We start from the raw sequence: 27,476 nt of genomic DNA on the forward strand, positions 1-27,476 counted from the left end.
TGTCATCTGCATCATTCAACCCAGACAAAATGCTCAGTCACAAGGACATGGTTTGGGCATTGATGCATGTGCAGTGGGTCACTCATGACTCAAGGAGGCCCACTGAGCCACAAGCAGAAGGTGCTTGGAACTTTTCAGCTTGTGAAAAGAGAATAAGGGCCGAATTCAGTTCCCTCTACTCATATGTCCAGGGCAGCCTATAGGTTCCAGAAGTCTAAGATATATTCAGGTGTGCAACAAGGGCTTTTTAAGTAGCCTCTGTAGAAAAGGAGAGATACCCAAGCATGTCTAAGAGACACTAAACATCTACGCTTACGTTTGTTGATCCTGACTGAGATCATAATCATCATATATAATACCCATTTTCAGATATCATAAGCTCTGAATTTGATCCAAGGAGACTGTAATGATGGGGAGTTTAAGGGCTGTTATGGAAGAGACACTGCTTAGGTATCTCTAAAGTCTAGTTGAGAAAGGTTTTACAAGGTAGGGGATTCATCCCACTTCTGGGAGAGGCACGTGAGACTGATGTCTTTGAGATAAGGTAAGGTTTACTTCCTTTCCTACTCCCCAAAATTCTATTGAAGCTGCTTTTATATAGTTCTGTGTTTTTTCTGTATAAATTTATTGCAAATTACAGAAAATTCCTTGAAGTTTGCCACAGTTTATTTTTCCTCTTTTGTTGTTTGTTTTCAGAGTACTGCAGAAATCTGATCACCACAGAACTGCTTGCCAAAACAGCACAGAAACAGGGTAGAGAGAGTAATGGTGATCTTGCCAAAGAATTTCGATCCAATATGCTGCACAGTGTACAGAGTGCTCTGCCTCAGTAGTCATTGAAACACTGGTTGTTTCTGAGACACTACATCCATAACCTGTGATAAGTTTAAATATATCTGCACTGTTAATCAGAATGCTACACAGTATAATGCATTTAGATGTCTGCTATGCCTAAAGGTGTTATTCTAGGGGAATCAAATAGTCTTAATTGGCCAGTTTAGGATAATGATCCTTAAATTCCCTCTCGCATCCTTCTTCCCACTTCTTTGCCATAGTCATGCACAGCTTAAAACTGGAGGATAAGCATAGGTGTGCAAAAGGATATTTTACTGGGGATTATGAGTATATATCACAAAACAAACATAAACATTTCCTGGAGTGAAGAAAACTGGGACTTGAATGTTTATAAGGTGTATGGATACACTTGCATTTAAGAGATCAGCAGAAGTTGCTGTATGCACAAACCCCTACACCTGTCAATTTCCCCCTTACCCTGTCAAGAAAAATTCTCTCCCTCCTCAAATTATGAAGAAAACACTGTGTTAAGTCACTATATTTCCCACTGTGCTTCCAGAATGTCTATGGCTGAATGATGGTTTGAAGGATCTCTAGAAAACCTTGGCTTTAATTTGATACAAAATGATAGCTGACTTTTTGAAGAATATCCATTTCACATTCCTGAAGAACCTCACTGTTTCTGTGGTGAACTGTTTTAGGGAAAGTTTTTTCTCATTTTGAAAATCGTCTTTAGGGCCAGGAACTAAATCTCATAAACCTGTTAACAAGGATGTAACAATCTGTTAGTCCAGGACTTTTTGGGTTTTCACAGAAAGTGAATAGGATCAAGGTTTAAGAAACTGAACTATTTTATGCTATTATATGCTTATTTTGTTTTCCATGTACATATTAGAGGACTGTCTAACAATTCCGTGTTAGAAAATTTTACCTTCAGAGGATTTTCCCTTTGCAGAGGACGTAAGGACTAAGAGCAGTAATAGACTTTCTTCTGTTTACATATCTACCTACATGTGAGCTGTGTTGAAGACCACACTTGCTGTTCTGCTTTCAGTGAATGTCTGTGTGTTATTTCTACAGAAAAATGTTGTGTATGTTCCTGTTTTTTGTTTTCAAACATGTCTCTGAGAGAAAAAAAACCCTCCTGCGTTCTTCTTATCTCATATGCATATATTCTTGCTCCACTCTGATTCCCTATAATTGTCCACTTACGACTCTCTACTCAAGTTCTAGACAAAGGCTAAGCAGAGTAATTCCAAAGACAAACATTTATTTCTGATACACAAAATATTTATAAAGATTGCTTGTCAGAAGTAATTTACAGTGCTGCATTGCTTTCTGGATTGATGGGAAACATGACTGCTTTCTTAAACAATCACTTGTCAAATGGAGTACATAAAGCAAAGTATCTCACTGGTGAACATTGACTATGCAGCTCCTTCACTACCAGTTGAACTTCCAGTTTAAAGCTCATGCTTTTAAAGTCACAATTAGCTCTTTTCATGGGTAGGATATCCTAAATATTCCCTCTAAAAGCATGTTGCACTTTTGATGTATTATTCAACTTTTTTCACAGTCTTAGTAAAACACTGTTCCAGTTTTTACTGAATATGAGACTAACCTTGCTTCATCCCAAACTCCTGTTGGCTTAACCAACACAATCAATCAGATAGTGCTCCCAGATGTCCTTGAACAATCTTCTCCTTTTAATTAGAAAAGAAAAAGTAAATCTTATATTTATGTATGGACTATTTTTTTTCCTTTTTTTTTCCATGATGTAGACTAGTAAATTTTTCTGTGAGGTAGACTAATAAATTTAGCTATAGGCAAGATTATTTTTTTAAACTTTATAATTAAAAGTCACATCACCCTCTTAATAAAATACTCTTCTATTATTTCAATAAAAGCATTATTTTTTGGAAGAAAATTGCATTGCATTGATTTATTAGCACACAGTAATATTTAAATCACTTTTTTTCACAAAAAGATTTAATTTAATTAAGCCTAAAACTTTAAGATTTGTTAGTCTTTGCATATAGGCTTTGAATATAGATATATATGTATGAACATTCAGAATTCAGTAAAAAATTAAGGTATTACATTTAAATAAAAAATAAATTCTTTGATACATTGGTAATTGAATCTGAACCTGTCTCCTACCTTAGAGAAAAGTGTCAGAAATGGTTAATAATAATATAATATAATATAATATAATATAATATAATATAATATAATATAATATAAATTTATGCATATTATATATAATATAGATTTAAATAAATATATAAATAGAAAAATAACTCCAGATATCTTTTCAGTATCCTGAGGAAAGCTCATGGCTATTCTTAGACACTTTCAATCATGCTAATATTGCTGTTGTTTTTTATTTGAAGAAAAAAAGGGTGACAGAGAAGTAGTAACTTTTCAAGTTTACAATTCCACACCAGTTACAAATCTTTCTTAGCTCTATCTGCTGTTAACCTTCATATATTTGCATGCCTCTAACCAATTTAAAAGAGCAGAAATAAATCAGATAAAATTGAGTTAATTGCTCAAGGTCTTTATCTGGAGTTAATTTAAGGATATTTAGTATTTTAGCCAGCACGTGAGAGATGAAAACACACTTATTTGCATTGTTGTTCCTTATAAGATGTGTGATCCTCTTCATCCTTCCCTCTTTCCACCCATGTTGCTTGAAGGAGCTGATTTTAGACTTTCACTGGGGGCGAAATGAGGCCTGCCTTGCTCTTTTGCTACCCACAACAGTTTTAAATGCTACTTTGAGCAAAAATCTCCCATGATCACCTTTGTATCCAAGGGCTTTGAATCTTCTGAGGACAGATATTCTTGCTGCTGTCTTTCTCTTCTGGACCAATGTTGACCTCAGGTGCGAGTCCACAGCTGGCTGAACATGAGCCAGCAGTGAGCTCAAGTGGCCAAGAAGGCCAATGTCATCCTGGCCTGGATCAGTAATAGTATGGCCAGCAGGAGCAGGGCAGTAATTTTCCTCCTCTAGTCAGCACGGGTGAGCTACACCTTGAATCTTATGTTCAGTTCTGGGCCACTCACTGCAAGAAAGATATTAAGATGCTGGAATGTGTCCAGAGAAAGACATGGAGCAGGTGAAGGGGCTGGAGCACAAGGTGCTCCTTGTGAGGAGCAGCTGAGGGAACTGGGGGTGTATAGCCTGGAGAAAAAGAGGCTCAGGGATCTCTACTTGTAGAGACCTTATTGCTCTCTACAAGTACCTGAAGTGAGGCTGTAAAAGGCAAGGATCACCCTCTCAAGCAACTAGTGACAGGAGAGGACACAGCTTCAAGCTGTAGCAGGTGAAGCTCAGGTTTGGCATCAAGAGGAATTTGTTCACAGTAGGGTTGTCAAACATTGGTGCAGGTTGTGCAGGGAGGTGGTGAAGTCACCATGCATGGAGAAAAAAACTGCACGTGATACTTAGTGCCATATCCTAGCTGACAAGCTGACGATGAAAGATTGGAACCAATGACCTTAGAGGCATCTTTTCCAACCTAAATGAGTCTGTGATACTGCCACCTTCATTGCTTTTCCTTAGCATATGCTCAGATGCCACAAACCAAACTTGTGTAATTATACATGCTTCAGGCTGAGCTTTTAAACAAAGGTTACCTGCACGACCCAGGTTCAAATGTATTTCAGCTGGTTTACAACATGTGATTCCAACATTTTCAGTCATTGTAAGGATTATCTAATTATAACAACAGTCCCACTTCCTTCACTGCTATTTCTTATGAAATAATAGGCAATTCAGAAGAAGAACGGAGTGTATGATCTGATCCAGTGTATTCCAAGATCTTGTAAGTTAAAAAAAGGTAATATGAGACAAAAAGGGTTTTAACAGAAAAGGAAGTTAATGATCATGATGATAGTCCTGGCAAATGGTCAGGGGAAGTTGAGAAGATAGGACTAGAAGTGTTATTTAAGGGGAAATAAGACTTTTTGGGGTTTTTTGAGAAAGACTGATTTTAAAATAGTTATTGGGAAAAAATATGCCAAGAGTCTCAGATTGGGAATAAACACTTCTTTCTGTGTCAGGCTTGAATAGTGGAAGTGAAAAGAAACATACAATTGGTGTTAAAAGACATGTTCTTTTTGAAGGTGGCTGATAATGGGATTCTGCTATCTGTAACTCAGCTATCTGCTACTTTGTTGGAATGCAGCGCGGCAAAATATACCTGCATATACACTACTGCATATACACTACATAATACATTACACTTCTTTTTATAAATATTCATCCAGAAGCACAGACTCTAAATTTGTTCAATCTTATAACTCCTAGTTCCTTAGGTACTGTGGTTTGAACTCTGAAATTGCTCTTCCTGTGGTTAGCATAGTGAGACAGAATACAGCATTAAGTAGGGTAGCTTTCATGTTTCTTTTTCTTATTTCTAATAGCTTTAGATACTTTAGATTAACTTGTGGGTTTTTTTTTTTTTCTGAAGACTAAGCAATTCAGTTTGCATATATGAACAGCATGGAGAAAAGGAGAGGAAGGGAAGGAAACAAAATACATTTTCAGGAGGGACTATGGGAGTTCTCATGAATGAAACAGATCATTGCTGCTCCTTGGCTCATCACCAGAAATTTACATTTTTATTCCCATAAAGCAGGAGGTGTCTTGCAAGGCAGTGTAAGGTTTTCCTAGGGCATTTTAATGCTTTTACATCTTTCTTTTTGCATCATATATGCTTAGTTGTTTAGGGACCTAGAACTGAGAGCCACAGAAGCAGAGGGGAAATACATGCTGTTTATCTGACTTGCAGTCAGTTGGTAAAAGGTTTGGAACTGTTTCTATTATGAGTAGATTTGTGAGTCAGAGTCTGGTTCAACCAGCATCCATTTCTGTGAATTTTCTTGGGTAAAAAGAACCCAAACAAAAAAAAAATCTGTTTGCACTCATGGATGCTGCACAGAATCCTAAGACTCACAGAGGTATAAGACTGTAGTTGAAAGTGTAAGACACACAATTTAGACAGGTAGTTCATCTCTTAAGCAACACTGAAACCTCTTTAATACGACCAATTACTTTGTAGGTATCCAGAAAATTTCCAGAAATCAGTTCTGGAAACATGATAGAATTGTCATCACAGAGTGCCAATGTGACTGCAATAGGTAGTCATGTAAGGGCACTTGGCTACTGTAGCAAAAACCACAACTTTGGTGAACTTTTTTATTCTAAAAACACAGAGTGAAAAACAGGTGAAACTGCTAAAGTTTTATCAGGCTTAACATGGAATTGTTGGTATTTATGTGGATTCCATATAAAGTAAAAGGTCAAGACATACTTGAAACTCAATCCTAACTGAAAATATTTGCCACTCGCAGTAAGCCTGGCTCAACTTTCTGGTTGCGACGAGAAATTCAAACATTTTTGTCACTCAGTTAAATCCTAGATACTACACTGAAAGAGAGGATTTTGTGGGGGTTTCTTTTGGTGAAAAGCTTGTGTAAGTCAGCAAAGCATCATATATTCTTATCTTCTCAAGGTGACTTGCATAACTTTTTTCCTTTGTTTTGACCATAAAAATGAAGAAATAAAATATTTTATTTGTCATTAGGGCACAGTTGGGTTTAGACTGACCCTTATTCTACTCCCTCCAGAGTAAGAAAAATTAAGTGGAATGTGCTATAATTGCTCTAATAAGCCAAACACTCTTAGGACATATTCAAACCACCCAAGATCAACAAAAAGATGCATATGCTCATGTGAACTGTATTGCTTCTTATGTTTTGGATTATTAGCAGGAAAATTTGTTTTCCTCTTGAGCAGATTCCTGTGGAACATGCAGGGGTATGGCTTCCACCATGTAAACAGTCAGAAAATATACAGTAGTATTTTAATCTCTGGTACTAGATGCCCTCTCAGTACCTCAAATTTGAAGAAACTCAAACTTACAGCCCAGATATTTGACTACTTCCAAAGGAAGCAGAACCTTCTGAAGAGCTGGGAAGAAATTATGACTTTACTGAAGTCAGTGACAAACAGACATGTGCTTTGGTACCTAGAAATAACATGAGTTCTGTGTATGAACAGAAAAAATGTTGCTCTATGTGACAGTTATCAAGCCTTTCTTTAATCTGATACTGCTAGAAATTTCCTAAGTGAAGTGAAAAAAGAACTAAAACAGTGCAAAAACCAATTTCCCAGGCTTTGAAGCAGTTTTATGTAAGTAGTTATTTAATATTACAGTTATTATTGCAATCTGATGAGCTAATTAATATTCTAAAATTTGCTGCCAAACAGCCATCAAGAACACTATTTTACTTTAAACTTGCCTGTTGGGGAAGTGGTACTTCTCATGTGTTCCAATTCATGTTTTCAATTCTTGGAGTTGTAAAAAGGGAGGTCAGCAGAACTGCCACTATGGGCATCCATGGAGTAGATTACAGGTCTTTCAGTCTGACTTTGGTGTCAGGGAAGGTCGTGGAGCAGATCTTCTTGAGTGTCATCCTGTGGCACATGCACAGGGGATCAGGCCCAGCCAACATGGGTTTATGAAAGGCATTGACCTGCTAGACCAGCCTCATCTAATGCCAAGGCTACCCACTCAGTGAATGAGGGAAAGGCTGCCAATGCTGTCTACCTGAACTTCAGTAAAACCTTTTACACTGTTTTCCACAGCATTCTCCTGGAAAAATTGGCTGCTTTGATAGGTGCACCCTTCACTGGATAAAAAAAAATACTGGGTGGCTGAGCCCAGAGAGTTGTGGTGAATAGAATTAAATCTGGCTAGCAGGCAGTCACTAGTGGTGTTCCCCAGGGCTCAGTACTGGGGCCAGTTCTGCTTAATATCTTAATCAATGATCCGGACAAGGGCTCAGTCAGTTCACAAATGACACCAAGTTGGATGGAAGTGTTTATCTGCTGGAGGGTAGAACGACTCTGCAGAGGGCTCTGGATAGGCTGGATTGGTGGGTTGAGGACAAGTATAGGTGGTTCTACAAGGTGAAGTGGTGAGTCCTGCACTTGGATCAAAACAGCCCCATGCAGTGCTACAGGGTTGGGGAAGAGTGGATGTAAAACAACCCAGCAGAAAAGGACCTGAGAATGCTGATCAGTAGTAGCTGAACATGAGCCAGCTATGCCTAGGCAGCCAGAAAACCAATGGAATCCTTGTTTGTATCCACAATAGTATGGTCAGCAGGACTGGGTAGTGATTTCCCCCCGTACTTGGCGCTCCTGAGGCCACATCTCAAATCTTTTTTTCAGTTTTGGGCCTCTCACTTACAAGAAGGACATTGAAGTACTGGAGTATATCCAAAGAAGGGCAACAAAGCTGGGAAAAGGTCTAGAGCAGAAGATTTTTAAGGAGTGGCTGAGGGAGCTGAGGTTGTTTAGCCTGGGGAAAAGGAGGACCAGAGATACCTTATTGCTCTGAAAGGAGATTGTAGCCATAAGGGGGTCAGTCTGTTTTCCCAAGTGACAGAATGAGTGATATCACCCTCAAGTTGCACTGGTGAGGTTTGTATTAAATATTAGTCCAAATTTCTTCACTAAAAGAGGGGCTAAAACACTTGTCAAGCTTTGGAAAAGCCTAGACAGGGAAGTGATTGAATCACCATCCCTGGAAGTATTTAAAATATTTGTGGTGGTCCTTATGGACATGGTTTAGTGTTGGACTTGGCAGTCCTGGGGTGGACTTGATGGTCTTAAAAGTATTTTTCAACCTAACAGATTCTATGATTCTATTCTATGGATTGAACTATTACTGTAAATCGTAAACTAGTCCTTTTTATTTTTTTTAGGAGTCCCTCTTTTCTCTAATTTGATCTGTCTGTTTTTCTGGGGAGTGATTAATTTACCTGTAATGAGGAACGAAAGGGAAAAAACAGGAGGTGGGAGGGTAGGTGTGCATTCTCTTCCTCTTCTCTGGACTCATCATGTTCTCTCCTATCTTCTCTCTCCTTTTTATCTGTTAATCTTATTACCTATCTTACTTATTTTTCATGGCTTCATTATTAAGTGATGTTTATACCTCCCTGGCTAACATATGCGTTTTCCCCACGTTAATTTCATTTTCTTCTGTCATTGTCCAAAGTTGTAAATTCGCTTCCTGTTCTCTAATCTGTTCCTCTTCCTGTCATCACTTTACTTCAAGCCTGCTCTATGCCCTTCCTCAGCATTTTTAAAGTGCATAATTTTCTCCCATCTTCTCATCTTCTTTTAAAGTGTTAATACCATATTCATACAGCAGGGGTGTTCAAGGTGGAGACAGGGATAGCAAGGAAGGAAGGAGGCTTTTATCCCCATAAAATGACAAAGCAGATGGTTATCTCTGAATGTATGTCATTGTACCTGAACTCTCTCTTCTTCCTGGGACCAATATGGTAGAGAAGCACACTATGAAAACACCAAACATACAGTCCATCAGCAGTTTACGCTGTTGCTTTTAGCTGTGGGCCATTCTGGCATTATAAAGGAAAGATGGAGCTAAGTCAAGTTAATTCTTAACACATAGTAGTTTACTTTCAGACCTAATAAACCATAAATGATTTGCTTTGTGTCTTGCAACCTAAAAAGTATTACTACCTTAAAAGTTGTGTTCTTTTCTAATGGGAAGAAAAATAGGGGGCATTACAGGAAGGTCAAGAAAGAGTTTAAAGAGGAAAGAGGGCAATTAATAGAACCAAAACATTATTTCTCTTGCTGAAAGTATATTTAAGAAGGGGAATATATCACAATAATCAACCAGGTTTTTTGCCTTCAGCCTGTCTGAGGCCATGTGGTTTGGAGATCTGATCACTAGTCCGAAAAGGAAAGGCTGTTTGCAAGATTTCTGGGGTGTTTTTTCCTGGAAAAGGTGAGAGGACAAAAGCAGAAATCTATGACATACACTTTATGCCTTGTAAGGAAAGTATTCATCTGTCTATCTGCCTCTATCTCTCTCTCTTTCTTTCTTTCTACATGCATATATATAGAGATCCATATGTTTCAAGCTGTCACTAAATTGATTTGGAGGCAGATTTTTCTTTAATGTACTGCTTGGTACTGATTAGGTTAAAAATGCAATATTCAATATATGGTTTACACCAATTGAATTGGATTTTCTTATTTGTTTTGCTCTTTTACATTCACTGTTCAGTATTTTATGGAGTTTTGCATGGTATTTCCATCAGTAATAACAGTTCTGACTACTTGGAGACAGAACAATGCCAAAGCAGAAGATAGTGTTTGAAAATGCAAACAGCATTTTGTAACAATCATGCTTGCTTAATACACCCCACAACATTTTGGTGTATACAGAATCTGTGGAATCTCTAAACCATTTCTAAATGCATATTTTGGGTGAGCATGAGTAGCTGGCTCTTTGTTGTATAAATAAGTCATTATTTTCTCATTTGTGTTTGTGCTGTCTTCCAGTACTCTTGTTTTCTTTAATAGTGTGAACTTTGCTTCTTTTTAGAAATGCTTCTTCCATTCAATTTTCTTTGCAACAGGTTCATTGGGCCTATTTTTATTGTATTCTGTGTTTCTTGTGGTTTTGTTTTGATTATTTTTTTTGTCTGGTGTGTAACTAAAACAATTTTTGTGATTAAATTGACTATTAATAACCATTATTTACATTAATTTGCACTTGTAATAGCATCGCTAGAGGGCAGTATTGATTAAATTAGGCACAGTCTAGTGCTCTTCTGAAACTTAACTGCAGAAAAGCCTCCAGTACAAACATATTTGCATTTTTAATACATGGTCATGGCTTTCGAGTCCATTTTCATTACATTTTGAACATAAAAAGTAAAAGTAATCTTAATCACCATGTATATTTGACATTGTTGTTTGTAACTTTAATGTGTGTAAAAGAACATTCTATGATTTTTATGAGAAGGAATGTGCATGAAGCTTAGTAGAAATTAGATGGCATTGACGTTATTGTAAGCTATAATTTATTAGAAATAATTATTAAAGCATAACATTTTTATAATAAAATATATGCTTTTTCATATGTTTTTTTCTCAGGGAAAATGCTGTGCAAAATAAATATCTTCTAATTCATTAACTGTCTCCTTGAAAAACCTCATTACAGTGTATTTTATAATGGACAGCAAAGACAAGCAGAATTGAAAATTAAAACACTGACTCATTTGTTCTTATTGATTTACAGGTCTCCTGACAAATGCAGCAACACAGAATCCTCGTAGGAGTGGTTTAGGCTCTCTGTGAGCTACTTAACTTAGTCAAGTTTCACTGCTGTTGATCATCATCTGTTATATGTCATCAACTCAACTGTCTGTTTCTCTGTATCTCATGAATGACAGCATAATTCCTCTGCATTATGAGCTAAAGTTTGTTCTACCATTCTAAGGATCAATGGACTAAGGAATATAGAAAAAGAGATATGCTTGGGCATTAGCAATACAAAAAAGTTCATGGTTAACATTTCATCTACGTTATACACCACTGCTGGACTTGCTGTAACCTACATGTTTCAATCTGAAGAGTCTGCTACAATGAAGAGTATCATCCCAATCAGCCTTAGAGAAGACTGTTTTGCCTATGGGAGGACACTGAGGTGCAAAAGAGAAACTCTTCTTGTGCCCTAAACTATCTGAATTGCTTTTATTTTCTTATACTTTCAGTATTTACAATAGACCAAAGAGCAAAATCTATTTTAAAGTGGACACAATCTTACTCTTAAGAGAGTTATGTCATTAAATTGAAGGTCTCCACAAAGACATGATTCCAGCTTTCACAAAGCTGAAATGTTGTCCAGCAGAAGTCTTTATGGAAAGCTGAAGTAAAAACTAACTCAGAGACCTGCTCTTGAAATGCCATGTTCAAGAGAACATAATGGAGCACTGAGAGAAAATGACCTATGTTTGAAAAACTTGGACAAAAAGAACACAAACTGTCTACACAGCACCTTTATTCCTCTGTACTTAGATTGACTTTCTCGTACTAAAATCATTTTCCGTTTTAACCAGTTAAACATGCCTCTTCTACAGTTCCATTTTTGATAGTTAAAGTTGGATAATACAGTATTTGCAAAGAGCATGTTTGGTCATCTGTGGCCTATGTCTCATCTGATACACCATTTAGCACCAGAAAGAAATTAAAGAGAAAACAAAAGTAACACTTGTTTGAAAGAGATCATTAAATGTATTTTGAAAAGCCTAAAGTTATATATTTAACAGTTTTTATATGTTGTATATTTGTAGAAAATCCTATTTAACAATTAACGTGATAACTCTGACAGTCATGAAAAGTGGTTCAGAGTTAAGTTGTGTTTTATTACTTCAGTTGTCTCTGAAGTGACCGGTGTCGTTTGCTTTCTTCCATTGGGACATTCTGGATGTAAAGCATGACCAGAGAGGACTGTGTAGAAAAAGCAAAGAATAATGTTGTTTATATTACATAAATGCATTCAACCATTGCACTGTTGGAAGGCATTTTTTATTTTTATTTTATTTTTATTTTTTTGTCTTTATGTACTGATAAAAATAGAGTGTAAAATATTTTACTCATTGCTCTTCATAGCAAGGTTTTCCTTCCTTCCTTCCTTCCTTCCTTCCTTCCTTCCTTCCTTCCTTCCTTCCTTCCTTCCTTCCTTCCTTCCTTCCTTCCTTCCTTCCTTCCTTCCTTCCTTCCTTCCTTCCTTCCTTCCTTCCTTCCTTCCTTCCTTCCTTCCTTCCTTCCTCCCTTCCTTCCTCCCTTCCTTCCTCCCTTCCTTCCTCCCTTCCTCCCTTCCTTCCTCCCTTCCTTCCTCCCTTCCTTCCTCCCTTCCTTCCTCCCTTCCTCCCTTCCTTCCTCCCTTCCTCCCTCCCTTCCTCCCTTCCTTCCTCCCTTCCTTCCTCCCTTCCTTCCTCCCTTCCTTCCTCCCTTCCTTCCTCCCTTCCTTCCTCCCTTCCTCCCTTCCTCCCCTCCTCCCTCCCTCTCTTCCCTCTTCCCTCTCTTCCCTCTTCTCTTCCCTACTTTTATGTTAGGGTCAATTTGAAGCCTATTCCTCGATCCCATTTTCAGTGTTTTACCTCATTGTTAGAAAGCCCACTTTTTCAGCATTATTGGTTAGTGAAAATTTAGCAAAGACAGCATAGACAAGGGAGAAATTACAATAAAACAGAAACAAAACCTTGTTCCTTTTACTGTACCTTTTGGCATATAAGTTTAGTACATATTGGTATGATACACTCAACAAGGGAGCTTAATTTCTTCCAGGCAAATGTATTATGGTTTCAAGTATACTACCTAATACTCCAATTAACTTTTAGTGTAATGCTAGTTCTATTCTACTAAAGAAAAAGATATAGAGATTATTCAAGTGACCATAGATGAAAGGTACAAAAATGAAAAGTTGATTAAAGAATTTTTTTAAAGCCTACTCAAACACTGAGGCTTATATAATGCAGAGGTTGCAGGAAAATATGAACTATGGGTCATTTTGTCTTCAAGCAAAATAAATATATACAAAATTCTTATTTAATCATAGGATTTTGACCAGTATCAAAGTAGCAATTAAAGCCCAGCCACTTGTAAAGTGTTATGGACTGACTGCACTATAGATGAGCAATGTCAGGTTTAAAATGTCATGCAATAAATGATGGTAAATAGATTTACTGTACATGTAGACCTCAAGAGCCAGATCCCTCACTCTACCAACTCTCTGTTTTGATTTATTTTAAAGGGAGCTTCGTAGCCTTATTTAGTAAACATAGAAAAAATGAAAGATGTTGCATCATTTTTGTTGCTTTACAGTATTCAGTTTTGTGTTGGTTCAGCTAAATTATGAAAAATAAAGAAAATCCTTTTATAAGTGAGACTTGTTCCCTGAGCATGACATCACCAAAGGAATTTCACCAGATGATAAGAAAGGTAGGAACACAGACAGGAAGATGGAATTGGAAATTGAGGACATGAAATGTTTTTTGAAGTTTTACCCCTCCATTTTCATGTCTTGGGTACGTTCATTTTGGTGTGTTCAGTTACAGATCATATTATGGTCATTTATTTTCAGGAAAATGGATCCTCTAAGAACAAGAGAATCTAAGAATGGACATCTGAAATATTTACATCTAGAATCATACTGTCCAATCAGTTCTGAATATGCAACCTTATGTCTTTCTTTTTCTAATTACGTTAAATACTCAAAAAAGGGTAGATGTACATGGTTATAAGGTCTACTCTGGATAAGAACTATCAAAGAAAAAAGATTCTGATTACTCTTCAGAGGTGCATTCTAGTTTCTGAGTCTCTTGTGTACTACAGACACTTCAAGGCACTTAAAATGTGTTTCGTGGTTTTCCGTCCTCCCCCAGAATGTATAGTTTTAAACAAACAAAATATACTGGCTGCCTTTGTCACTGTGAATTACTACTCTAAGAGCAGTGGTGAAATGTTTCTCTCTCAGGAACAATATGTTTTCAGAATATTGTGAACTTTAATTTTACAAAACTAAGTTACATAAAAAATTGTGTTTGTTTCTGAAAGTATTTTCTGTGCCTCTTCCAAAGCAGAATTTGAAACACAGAGGGTAATGTCTTATTTGAATGCTATTAAATATCCGTCATTTCTCATTTTGCACACAAGTAACTTTTTCAAAACACGCTTGAAAAGGAACAGAATAATACATTAAAACACATAATAGAAAAATAAAAACAACCTCCAGAAATACAGTACACCTTCAAAAATTTTTTGAAAACACCTTCTATGTAGCTTTCTGTTAGCATGGGCAAGGACACACTTAAGTACTGCTTTTAATATCTGGGATATCAAATGGAGCAAACATTGGCACACTATAGCAATCAATGTGACACATCATTCACCAATTTCATAATTATGCTTTTAGCCTTTTCTTTTTTTTTTTTTTTTTTTTTTGCCAATTCATTTCTTCTTAGCAGCAGCTCAGGTTTTTGTGTGGTATTCTCAATCATTCACTTGTTTACTGAAATTGTACCCATGTGCTGTTGCATAAATCTTTAACCCAGGCAGTTACTATCTCATATAGTCTACTCATCACAATCCTGATTACTAATTAGAGTTTTGAGAAGAAAATAAAGACTTCAACACTGTGTCTGAAAAGCCTTTATAGCTGTGAGGAACAGCTGAACTAGAAGATGGCAAATGACTGGATGACAGAAAAATCATAGCACTGAATGCCTGGGGAACTGAACTCGCGGAAAGAAAAAATGAACAAGCCAGCAGTGGATGTAGCACAAGAAGCCAAAAGAAAAACAAAACCCAAAAAGCAAAAAACCAAAACAAACAACAAACAAAAAAAACCCCAACCAACCAAAAACAACAACAAAAACCAAACAAAAAACAACACAAAAAATCCCCAAACCAAACCAAAATGGAAATATCTATTATATTTAATCAGGGGAGAAAGCCACACCCAGAACCAGCTCTTTCGTGACATAAACTTACATATATACAGTATCTTTTCCAATTAAAAAAATACATAAGAAGGCATTTCCTTTTAAACATCTTTGTATGATGCATACCAAGAATCACATATACATGAATAACAGACAAAGACAGAAATGGCTTGACTATTTTTTTCTGACATCACAGAATTGATCCTACATTAAAGTAATCAATCTCTCACATTGGGCTTAAGCAAATAAAGATGGACAGAAATCACAATATTCTACTTCTCCTTTCAGACTGGGGCTTGAGAGGAGAAAGGAGGTCAAGAAAGAAACTGAGGAAAAAAAACAACCAAGACCAGAGAAAAATAAAATTTTTCATTTCAGAGTATGTAGTGTTTAATAAGTGTTTTTTAGTATTCAATACATGGTAGGGGAGTCAAAAGGAGTATTATTTGAAACAGGGAAATAAGAAAGGAAACATTATTTTAACTGTAGAGATGAGAATTTTACTGATAATGGCTGTCTTCTTTTGAGATATAAATTCCATTAAACTTAGAGACCCATGGGTAATATATAAAAGGTAATTCTGTCACTGATTAAAAACAAACTAAAAACTGGGAACTAAACTAAAAAGTGGAAATGACAATAAGCCAGAATAGATAGTGACTAATACTGAGCAATTCTGTGGGAGAATCGACACAAGTTCCTGTACTCCTGACTTTGAATGAAATATGAATACTGAGATTGCACAGTTTGTTAGTATCAGTAAATAACACAGATTAGTGAAGATATGGGAGGCATATGAAGACATGCAGAGACAAAATGGATCACCAAATATTAGCAGAAAATGGAAAACTGAAAATCAGGAGTGTCAATTTATCATTTCTTACAACTTCAAAGTAATTGTGGCTTCAACTATGTCAAATTTTTGGAAATATGTGAAAAAGGACTTCTGCTCTTGAAATAGATCCTAATGTTGGTTTCAAGCTACTCAATGCCTAGGTCAAGTCACTGGTTTCATATGGTCATCCTATGTTAGTTATGACTTTTTAGAACTCCAGCAAGCCATTGGAGGACGCTTACAATATGTATCTGTAATCACAAAGTACAATGTGCTCGTGGCACTTATGTCCTCCACATCTGACTTGGACAGACCATACCCACAATTTTCTAAATTTGATGTTGCCAATATTAGGCTAGTGAAAGTGACACAAAAACACTATATTGTGCTGCACTGATGCTAAAAGACCTGTGCAAATGAACTAAGTTGATTAACACATAATCAAACCCCAGTTTTTCTAAAAGTATTTATAAATAGCATGCAAAGAACAGCTACAAGAAAAAACCCAAACACACATAAGTACTGTTAATGTAAAAAAGAAAACAAACAAATAAACAAAACCCACACCAAAATCTAGAATGAAAAAGGAATATTTCTGAAAAGATCTTTGTTTAGGAGTAACAACTCCAAAGGTATTTATGTTAGTATAGAGTCTGACATAACAGAAGGAACAATGCTAGCACGTATAGAGAGCAGTTTACATTATCTAAGGAGCTTGAGCATTACCTCAAAACCATTGTATAAAGCACTGTGAGCAAGTGTCTGTCTTCACTGCACTGGAAGAAGCTGATGTATACATTTCTATGTTCCCAAGAAATGAGACGGGTGGGTGACATCTATTCTTATGTCTGGTTCTCACACTGACATAAGAATAGATGTCACCCACCTCAGGCAGAGGCTATAATGACAGGAAAGGTTGACATCAGCTGTCAACCAGAATTTTTTACTGAACTGTGAAGGTGCTACAAAAAGTGGGTAGTAGAAGCCTGATGTGTTTGTACATTAACAGCCTGGCTGTTAATGTACAAACACATTGCACAGAACAGCTCACAGACCCCCAGTGGCAGTAGAGAGGGCCTTCCCAGCACAATGACTAAAGCAAGTGTAAGCGCAAGGGTCATATATTTCTTCCTGTATATGCAGACAATCTCCGCATGGAGAGATGAAAATTAATGTGGCTACTTCTGTCTACACTCTCCATTCACTTCTACAAAGATGTATTTAAGCAGACTCCAGAGCAGAAATTCAACATGGACTGCAACTTTAAAACATATAAGCCTAAATGACGTGCTATTAGCAAACAAAAAAGCATGCTGGTGTTTGAAGATAATTATGTTTAATTTGATACAACCTAAAATTTCTGCCTCAGTGAAGCCATGAAGCACTTGGTTTTCTCCACAGACAGTTTTGTTTCTTCTCAGAATATTGAAGAGGGCAACATGAGAATGATAATGTAACTTTCAGCTCATGCAAAATAAATCACATGAGGGTGAGCTCTGGAGGGGCACAAATTCTAGCTAAGTAAATAACAATGGCCTCACTGTGCACAGGAAACTAACACCCCTGAAAATGACACAGATAGTTCTTGAGAAGAGCAAATGGCCACGCCTTGTTCTTGAGATGAAGGCTTTTCCAGGAATTTACATGTGTTGCTGTAGAGTTTCTTCCAAATCAGGAAATTTTAGACATGAAAACTGTCTAAACCCAAAGATAAACACAGTAAGAGGGAAAAGTTATTGTGAAATCTTTGCATTTAATTGTAGACATCAGGTTAGTGTTTCCTGTACTTCATTACTTTTCTTCATGGATTAACAAAATATTACTGGAAGAAATCTTTGTCACTGACTCCATGGCAAGGACACTTTGTATTATTTAGATGATGACTGTAGTTTCCTTAAGCAGTTTGAAAAACTCAGCAAGCTTCGTCTCTTCTCCTTTTTTTCCCGTTGGTTGCACCCTGTAATGCTGTGCAGATATAGCCACTGCAATGGTTACCAGCAGTCCTAAAGGTATTATTTTAAGGTTGGTCATCCTGATTTGGCTACTGGTGTGGGTTTGGCACTGTGTGGTGCAGCACCAACTAAAAGCCCAGCTTTTAGTTGCCTCTAGCTGAGCATTTGTATGCCAGGTGGCAATTGTCCCTCAGGTTTGTTACTCTTGAGGGGATTTTTTACAGGTTGCATAATATGAAACTACTGCAATTTGAATGGCTTTCTGAGATGAACAGGAATTAAAGATTTCCTCAGTATCTCTAGCCAGTTAAAAATAAAATTTTGTTTTTTCAGAAATCTTATATCATTCTTTTACTGTCTTGAGAATAATTAGAAGTACAAATCTAGATAGATGCACACTAAAGCTTGTTGACTTTCTACTTACTTTTAAAGATGGCATAGTCTAAAAACAAGGCAATCAGCTTGTAAAACAACTATTTACATACAACAGTATTTTCCTGTGCTCCAAACAAGTTCTTCCTTAAGAACAAATGTGAACCAGAAGTAAAAATATTGCTATTCATTCCATTTTTTAAGATAATGCCTAAGCTTATATTCACAATTGAGAAGTTTCCCAAGCTCAAACATTTAGTCACTCAGTGAAATAATTCAGAGGTCTGTGTCTAATGACGCAATTTCATGACACCTGTCATAATGATAGCCAACCTTGTCTGTTATTTTTCCAAACAAATATAAAAGCTATAAAGTGGCTTCATCAGATAATCAATGCTCAAAAGAAATATTGCCATCTACAAGGAGGAATGTCTTGCTGAGCCTTCTAATGTTAATAATGAGAGAGGTATGTGTTTGAGGACAGTCCTGCTTTCACTGTACCTTAAAAAAACATCCTTACAACAAGGCACACCTCTTATAGGGGTATGAGGAATGTATTCATTTCTTAGACAGTGAGCTGACTGCAGGGAATATTGCTGCACAGTGATCTATTGCTCAGCTGTAGCAAGATTCCAAGGCAATACTCTATTGCTATTTTCATTCTACTGAAAGGTTTCCCCTATTGGAGTGCATTGACCAATATTTCAGTCCTACCATGAGCTAAACCAGCATTACTGCTGCACTGAAGTAATTAATTCAAAATATTAAAAAAATAAAATAAACATACATTTATTTATTAAGGAGTCTGGCAGAGAACTCTTACAGTGACAGATGACATTAGCCTATAAGCCTTTATAACTTACATGGTAATAAAATGGGGTTACGTTTTTGAATTAAATTGATAACATGACCAAATCAATTTCATTAGTGTATCTGTCATATTTGCTGTTAATGATGGCTAACAGTGGAATAGAAACTGACAACAATCCCTGAAAAACTGTGCAGATCAAAATTATATTATACTGGCATTCATGAATTTTAATAACCTTTTTTATCATGAATTTTGAACTCCCTTTTTAAATTTGAAGCTCACAAGAAAGAAGAGAATTAAACTTTCTACACCTGTCTCAGCTCCTATTATTCCTATTGTTACAAGTTAATAGGCTCAAGAATAGAAGACATTTCCACTAACTAAAAAAAAAAAAAAAAAAAAAAAGAAAAAAAGTCTTGCTTTAGAGTCTCTTGTGAGTGGTTATAGAGGAATGGATGTTTCTTTGCTTCTAAAGGGCTGACATCAGAGTAATTTCTCCTGAATGACTAGAGAGCTTTAGGACACCCAAATTACAGTTTAGAAGACTGTTTGTGGAAGATGCTATTTGTATTAATAGACATTGTTACTCTAGTGTGTAACTCCCTTTAATGATAATGGAAGTTCTGCAAAAATCTACAGGACAATATACCTACTGCCAGGAAACATCATAACTCTCTAATTCCATTAGCAGGGCTCAAATAAGTGTGAGTTAAAAGTGTTCAAGTATTGAAATGCTACACCTTGCAGCCCCATTTCAGAATATCAAAATGCTCTTATGTAATGAGACACCTTGATCCCTCTGCTACCTGAAAATGTGGTAAGATATTAAATATGTGTCAAATTAACTGAAAGACCAAATAGCATTTCCTATTTCAAGGCCCTGAATACAACATCTTTCTTGGGTTAAAATTGTATGAAAATAGATAATTAAAAGGAAAAAAAAAAAAAAACTGTGGGATAATCTTTGCATAGGTAAAGGATAACTTTATCTTTACCATTTTATTAATATTTTTATCTTAAATATATAAATGTATGTGTATATATTGTACATATATAGTGAAAGACTGTCTGGTTTGAGCTTACTGTCTTTCTCAGTCTCATAGATGTTAGTTACACTCAGGAGTTATGACATCAACATTGGTAAAAAAAATTAGAGATATAATCTGTAGATCTTAGGTGGTAGAGGGAGAGATATTTAGTCTTCCATATGTGAGGGTTCTTCTGGCCATTTGGAGATGCTGATCTTTACAAGACAAACTTTGTCTTCACATCTTCTATGGTACTGTTAAGAAAAGTAGGGTATTTTCAGAGGGATTCTTCCTGTACTGCACATAGTGTACATATATTCATAGGCTACAGACTCTTCACAGAATCTATCTACGTGTTGACAATGAATTCAAATATATTGCTGCTCCTGATATTCAAGGTAACTTTATTTGGATTTTATACATATGGTGGATTAACCTTGGCCTGCAGCCAGATACCTACACCTTGCTTTCACTCCAGCTCCTCAACAGGACAGTGGAAGAAAATGAGACAGGCACAGGGAGATATTCTATGAATTAATCTTTAAAGAAAAACAGACTGAAATTGAGAGAATTAGTCCAAGGCATTGACAATAAAATAGGTGTGGATAGTAAGAAAAAAAGACAATATTTAAAGATCACCTTTTCTCTCCTCTTTTTCCCAAAGTTCAACTTCACTACTTCATTCCGAATTCCTCCTCCTCCTGTCCTCAAGAGGCACAGGGAGGATGTGGGGTGGGAGAATAGTGATGAGTCCCTAACAGCCTCTTTGCTGCTCTTGCCTCCTGAGACTTTTCCTTGCTTCTGAGAGTTACTTACAAGGGGCTGCAGTCCTCAAGGGAAAACCAGATGTGTGTGGGTCTGCTACATGCCACAGTTCCTTCAGACCATATCCACTGTGGTGATTTAGGAATGGTATTCACTAATAAATTTTTCCCACTAAAAGGAAACCACAAGCTTCTCCCCTTCTCCCAACCCCTCTGGTGAGAGAGACAAAAGAGAGATCCTGAGTTGTGATAAGAACTATTTACAAGAAAACAAAGGGGAACAGAATCAGTATTAATAACAAAAGTATACAAAATTAGGGTGGTTTACATTCAAAAGATGCTCACTGACCAATCCAGCACCGAATGACCCCTGAGACAATGAATGAAACGGCAGGAGATCCTTGACAGTGCCAGTCACATGCCCCTCTTTGGAAGTGAGAGCCCCTTACTATTGCTCCCCAGCAGTGAAGTGAGTGGTGCAGAATAACAACCTCCACACATCCACAGGGCTTCAGCCTCTGCCCCCTCAAAGCTACTGTGGAAAAATTCACCATCCTGGCCAAAACCAGGATATCCACCTAAACCATCCACGTATCATTTCCCACAGGCTACAGGGTGGATATCTGTTCCAGTAGTATCTCTCTAAGGGCTGCAGGGAAATACCTGCTCCACCCTGGTCTCCTCCACAGGTTGCAGGTGAATCTTATCTCTGGCACCTGCAGCACCTCCCCTCCTTCCTCTTTATTGATCCGTGTGTCTACAGGGCTGTTTCTCACAGTGCTTTACCTCACTTTTCACTGCTGTGCAGTGTTTTGAACATTATTAAATCTGTTTTTCCAGTGGTGTTTCCATCTTGGCCAAGCTGGGTGGAGTTGGCCTAGGGCAGCCCTGATCCTCCTCACTGAGGTCCCTGACAGCTGCTTTTCTTTTTCCCTTGTACTTGTTTGGGTTTTTTTACACTAACATGTTTCTTCATTAATTGCAAGGGATTTAGTCTCTAATCCAGCACATTTTAATAGCAACTGTCTTTAAAAACAAAACAACCTAAACCAAACAAGCAAATCCCCCAAAAAACCCAAGCCAAAATTCCACTGATCCTCAAAGCCACTTAAGTAACTTAAAAAAAAATAACTTTCAAATTACAGACACGAATATAAAAAAGTACAGTACTGTTTCTTAACAAAGGTGATGAGGCCTGAAGGAAATCAGGAAATAAGTAAATTAGTGAAGCCAATACAGCCTGAAGAGACACCCTTCTTGGCAATCTCCTGCAGGACTGAGAAAAATTCCCTTTTCTCTGTCTCTGGGGATAATTGTATTTTCAGTGGATTAAAGAAGGAAAAGCAAATGCCTTTGACATTTTATTTATGTCTGTCTCCTGTATGCAGCCAGTTCCAGATATCTGAGGCTTTAGAATTACTTTGACAGTACATTGCAGGCAATGGAAAACCATAGTGCACTTACTAATACACAACTGCAATCCATGATTTCCCACTGGCTTGTGTTTACTGAAGATGAGCCACTCCATTAAGACTACTCCATTCAGACCACCTCACTGAGTTTAAGATTCAGCACTGCTGCCCATTGCTGTCTCCATATGTTGAGAAGTCACTAGCAACAGGTAGTCCATAAAAGAAATGGCTGGATTAACCTCCTTCAATCTTCTTCTCTACCTCCTCCCCTCCTCCAAAACCCTCATAAAACTTAGGTTTGGTGGTGCTTTGGGAGGAAGGAACAGAGAAGTAGATTGCATGGCATGTGGAATGGAGTGCAATGAATAGTATTTTAAATTAAAAAAAAGGGACTTGCTAAATCTCAAGAAACTGCATATTTTGTTTTTTACTAGATGGCTTTGAATAGGAACCTTTGTAACTCATATTATGGCATGCTGAGTTTTTCAATCTGTCCTATCATGGGGGAGTGTAACCCATTTAAAAAAAATATCCAGTTTTGATCCTCTAGTAGAAAATACTTGGAAGGTCTGGCATCAGCATATTCATGCAATTCTCTTCACAGGGGATATACATATTATTATGTCTTTAGAAGCAGCTGACTTATTCACTAAAATATATGTCTTTTGGCAGAATAGTGGAACTTGGTAGGAACTGGTAGAGATCGTCCACTAAAGCAGGTTTCTCAGGACCTTGATCAATCAGCTTTGAGTGCTTTGATCAATGGAGAGTCCACAACCTCTCTCAGCAATTTATTCCACTGTTTGATGACCCTATCAATAAAAAGTAATAGCAAAAGAGAAATTGTTGTTTTAAAATGGAATTTTATGTTCTTCAATTTGCCTCTTGTCCTGTTTGCCGCCACTGAGAAGAGTGTACCTCATTGCTACTCTGCACCACTATGTAACAGAATGGGAAATCCAAATCAGTAACTTTACTTACATGCCCTATATTTAATTTCGGGTGTATACTTTCATGTATTTGTTTTTAGCATCATTGAAGTCATGACATTTTGAGATTAGCAGAGCATAACAATGTGAAGTGAACCAATATAGAATTGTCCCTGTGTAAAATTCTTGTCTCTTTGCACCAAACTCCTGAATCCAGGCTGTATTAATAACAGATATCTAGGATCACCTGTGTGCCAGGAAGTAGCACAGCACCCTATACAGTGTAATTGCAGTTTTATAACACATATCTATTGCTAATAAGCCAGTCCAGAATCAAAGCATGCAGGAGAATTATCCAGACTGCTCAGCTGCTCAGGGCTGCTGCTGTTCTGGCAAAACATAGGCGCCTGTGATCAGGCTGTTGATGTGGTCTACTGTAGGAGAGAACTTGTTTTACAGTCAGAGAGCAGTCTCTGTGTGACAGGAGATCTAAGCTGAAAAACTCTGCTGGACTCACCTCAGCTTTATGAAGGATAATTTTGTGAGGTACCACTGTGTGTGTAAAATGGATGTTTGCTTGTTTGCATGGTATTGGCTTGACAGATGCTGATGCAGCGACAGCCATAGCATAACAAAAGGACAAAAATTCTGACCATATTGGTGTCCTGGTTAGTTTTCATTGTCTATTCCCTCAATATGCATTCAAAAGCGCATTCTATTTTTTTAAATGTTAATTTTTAAGAAAATTTGCAATGTCACGAAAAACATGTTTCTAATGCATAAAATTCCCAAGCATTCAGTTTGAATCATATCTCAAAATATACATAGATACAGTTCAGGCCATCATTTCATGCATACTGTCACAAGATACAATAGCATTATTTACAATCTAAATCTAATTAAAGGGTATGCAGGAATGAGAAAGGGATCAATATCTAATATGGTTTTTTTCCGTCTGCTTTCCTCATCACTGCTAACATGTCAGAGGAAACGCCGATAATTTGATCTCATGTATGTGTCCTGTTGCTTTTCCACTGATACACACAAGGTCAGCTGAGATACAAGATGCTCTTAATTCTTCATTAAGTTCCCTAATTAGTTGGTGGTCATGAGACAGTATATTCAAAAATATGACAGAAAATATAAATGTAAATATAAATATAAATGTATTTCCAATACTAACTCTGGAATGTCTTTAAATAAAAATGCATCTTTGATTTCAAGCACAAAAGCATAACCTGAATATCTGGAAAAATGTTGGACAGTTCAGATATTAAATATTTGTTGGTTGTATTTACATTAAAGACATCTAAAAGCTGTCATTTTTATAATAAATTTCTATGAATGTAGTTTCACAATAAATCTAGGCAAACTCCAGTGGAAATCTTCCTGTAGTACAGCAGGGAGTTTATTGAGGAGACAGGAACGTAATCTTCATTGTTCAAAAAATTTGCAGTTGACAGTGCTGAGAGTGGTAATTAAACTTTCTTTCATGCTAATGTGCGTTTTAGTTAGACTGAGCTCGTATCCCAGTTGGGCAGAGGCTTGTATGATTGTTTCATGTTAAAATGCTATTAAGGATGACTTGTGGTCATACAGAAACAAGAGACTTTACCTGCTGTAAAGTTATTTCCTCCACTTGCATTTCTTTCTGTTCCTTCAGTTTGAATGGCATCCTGCTTCTAGACTGTCCATGGTTCTATTAGCTTGGTGTTAAAATCTTCACTTTTTCAACACAACAGAGGAAATTTTTATTGAATGAGATGCAATATTTACTGAGAATTAAAAATGTACCTGGAGGGCAAGAGGTTTGCAAAGAAATGGAAAAATATATGGAAACCAACCAAATGTTGCAGAAGCTGGCTGAGTGTGCCTAAAATGTCTAAAACATCAGATGAATTGTTCTGAAAAGGGCCAGGATTTCATTCTTCAGTTTAGACTTCCCTTGAATCATTAAAACCAGAATGAAATGCTTGTCATAGTAAAGTTCTACATTGAACACAGGAGTAGCACTAAAAATGGTCTTCCAAACTTTCTGTGGTAAACAATCCATGAAAGGCAAAAGAACACAAATAAGGTGAAGATCAATATAAAAACATAGGAGTATACGGAAAATTAATCAATCTGTTTTCGCAGTAAGGGTACCATTTACCCATGAGGTTGTAATGGGTATGAAATAATAAAATGCGCCATTTGACTTTATTTTCTTGTAACCCTGGCCTTCAACAAAAATCTTATAACAACTTATTCGCAAACCTATTTAATCCTCCATGGAGTCTTTTTATGATAATTTCAGGTGACTGCATTTCAGGTGACTGCATGTTACATACAAGGCAAGTATTTACCCACCTTATGTTTTTTTACCCAAATATCTATAGAACATTCTGACTAAATGAATACTTTACATCCTTGGTGGAATTTTTATTAAAAAAAATAGTAGATATGGACATTTAAAAATATTTTGTTCCTGTTATACCTCAATTTCTGAAAATAAATAAAAATCACTCAAATAATATTACTCTAAAATACATTGTGTTTAATTAAACATTTTATGGATGTAGCCTTAAGTATTGTAACTGAATTAAACTTTAAAATTTAAATACATGGAAAGAAAATTGAACATTCACACTAATGTGAGTGTTGATGTATGTGAGGTCAGTGATATAAAACTGGAAGAAACAAGTAAAAACAGGAACCATGTTATATGGCAATCATATAAAAAAAATACAAGATAATGAGCAGAGAAATGTCTGGTGGGAAATTACTGATAGGTAAAGTTTGTCTTACCTAAATTTATATGCCTTAAGTTTCTTGAGTAGGAAATTTCTTGCCTTGGCTTTAACTGCCTCAAGAACAGGCAACTTTTTTCAGACCTTCCCATGTAGTTTGTGGAGAACTTGTAAGTACTGTTAATAGTGTTCTGAGAGCAATTTTCCTTATCCTAAGGGAGAAACAAGCATTTGGTCCTCTGAACAGATTATAAATCATGAACTTAATTTCTGTTGACTTATGAGATCTTAAAAACCTATGTATGTATCTGTTTGCATTCTATATTACTAAAATGAGGCCACCATTTACCCATACTATAAGCTGTTTATAGCCCTTTTACAGCCAATAAATTAGCTACAGAAGATAAGTTATGTATTCTAGTGTAGGATATGTGCCAATGGTCAGAGAACTGAATCTCTTTGTAGAGAGTATACAGGAAGCATAAGTGTGTAACTGAAATCAGATATCTTGCTTGCATTATTTGTACTTTTGCATTTCAAGATTGGTAGGTGAAATAAAACAGGACAATTCTCTTCTGTGTTAGAGTGTCTCAATTTCCAGAAGTATTCACTTTGCTTTATAAAGTAAAACCTTATGATTCTGTGTTTGACTTTCCCAACTAGTCACCTTTAAATTGTTAAATGGATGATATAAAAGGTTTTAAATATAGAAAGTAATCCATGACTCTTAATTCCTACAGTGTTTGGGTTTTTTTAAGCATTGTAAGATGAAGTGTATTTTATACCCATGAAATGAGGGTATATTCATGAGACACTGGAGAAGATAGATTACATACAATACCAATTTTACCCATCAAGCAATTCCATTAGGAGAAAAAAGGGTAGTATTCTATCTAGGGATGCTGTAGCTCCTTCCACAAATCGCAGAGGGGCTGTGAATGACTGATTTGTTTATCTTTAGGCCCACAAACCTGGGCTTTAGGATTTTTCTTTCCTTTTTTTTAGTTTAAATGTTCTAGTATAAGTGTTTTCCATAGAATTTTGAAGGTGAAGAATGGATTTCTGAGCAGCATGCACACATGCATGCACACACTCACATGCAAGCCCCAAGCCGAGCCTTGTGAAAAGCTCTTGTTTTACTTTTGCAAATTATTTGCGTAAGAATCATGGTGGGAAAATAGCTTAGAGAGTGAGGATACCACAGAACCACTGCACCCAGAAGTATGAAGTGTCTTTTTTTGCCCTCAAATGTTACTTTTCCAATGTTATAATAGCAACAGAACATACCTAGAGGCCCAGATCCTGAAAATATTTACATATGTTATAGAACTTTAGAAGCAATGCTGACTTCAACAGAAATATTTTCAAAATTGAGCAATTGCTAAGATGTAACCTGGATAAGAATTCAACAGTTGATCATGAAAAAGACAAACATCTAGTCTGACAAAAATTATCTCTTGTCTTCCCACTCTCTATTTCCAGCCAGCTGTTGAGCCATAATGT

The 27,476-nt window shown here is 36.6% G+C and overlaps 1 protein-coding gene across 12 annotated transcripts in view; it reads left to right on the forward strand.

Annotated features, from left to right (window-relative positions):
• Positions 1-27,476, forward strand: part of TAFA5 (TAFA chemokine like family member 5) — a 472,577-nt gene that overhangs the window by 391,050 nt on the left and 54,051 nt on the right. For 3 of the 12 annotated variants that reach the window (XR_010998988.1, XM_068189768.1, XM_068189763.1), the window contains one exon: positions 10,935-13,584. The exons of 5 other annotated variants lie outside the window; for them this stretch is intronic. Coding sequence is in view for 2 of the 7 variants with exons in the window: in XM_068189768.1 (XP_068045869.1) it covers positions 10,935-10,993 (59 nt within the window). In the remaining 5 variants the exon portion in view is untranslated. Of the gene's footprint in view, positions 1-8,577; positions 8,676-9,539; positions 9,633-10,934; positions 13,585-27,476 lie in introns of those variants that run through there. 4 more of the 12 variants (XR_010998987.1, XR_010998991.1, XR_010998989.1 and 1 more) reach the window with 3 other exon arrangements.

This window comes from Anomalospiza imberbis, chromosome 5, assembly GCF_031753505.1.
Source record: "Anomalospiza imberbis isolate Cuckoo-Finch-1a 21T00152 chromosome 5, ASM3175350v1, whole genome shotgun sequence".
Taxonomy (NCBI): domain Eukaryota; kingdom Metazoa; phylum Chordata; class Aves; order Passeriformes; family Viduidae; genus Anomalospiza; species Anomalospiza imberbis.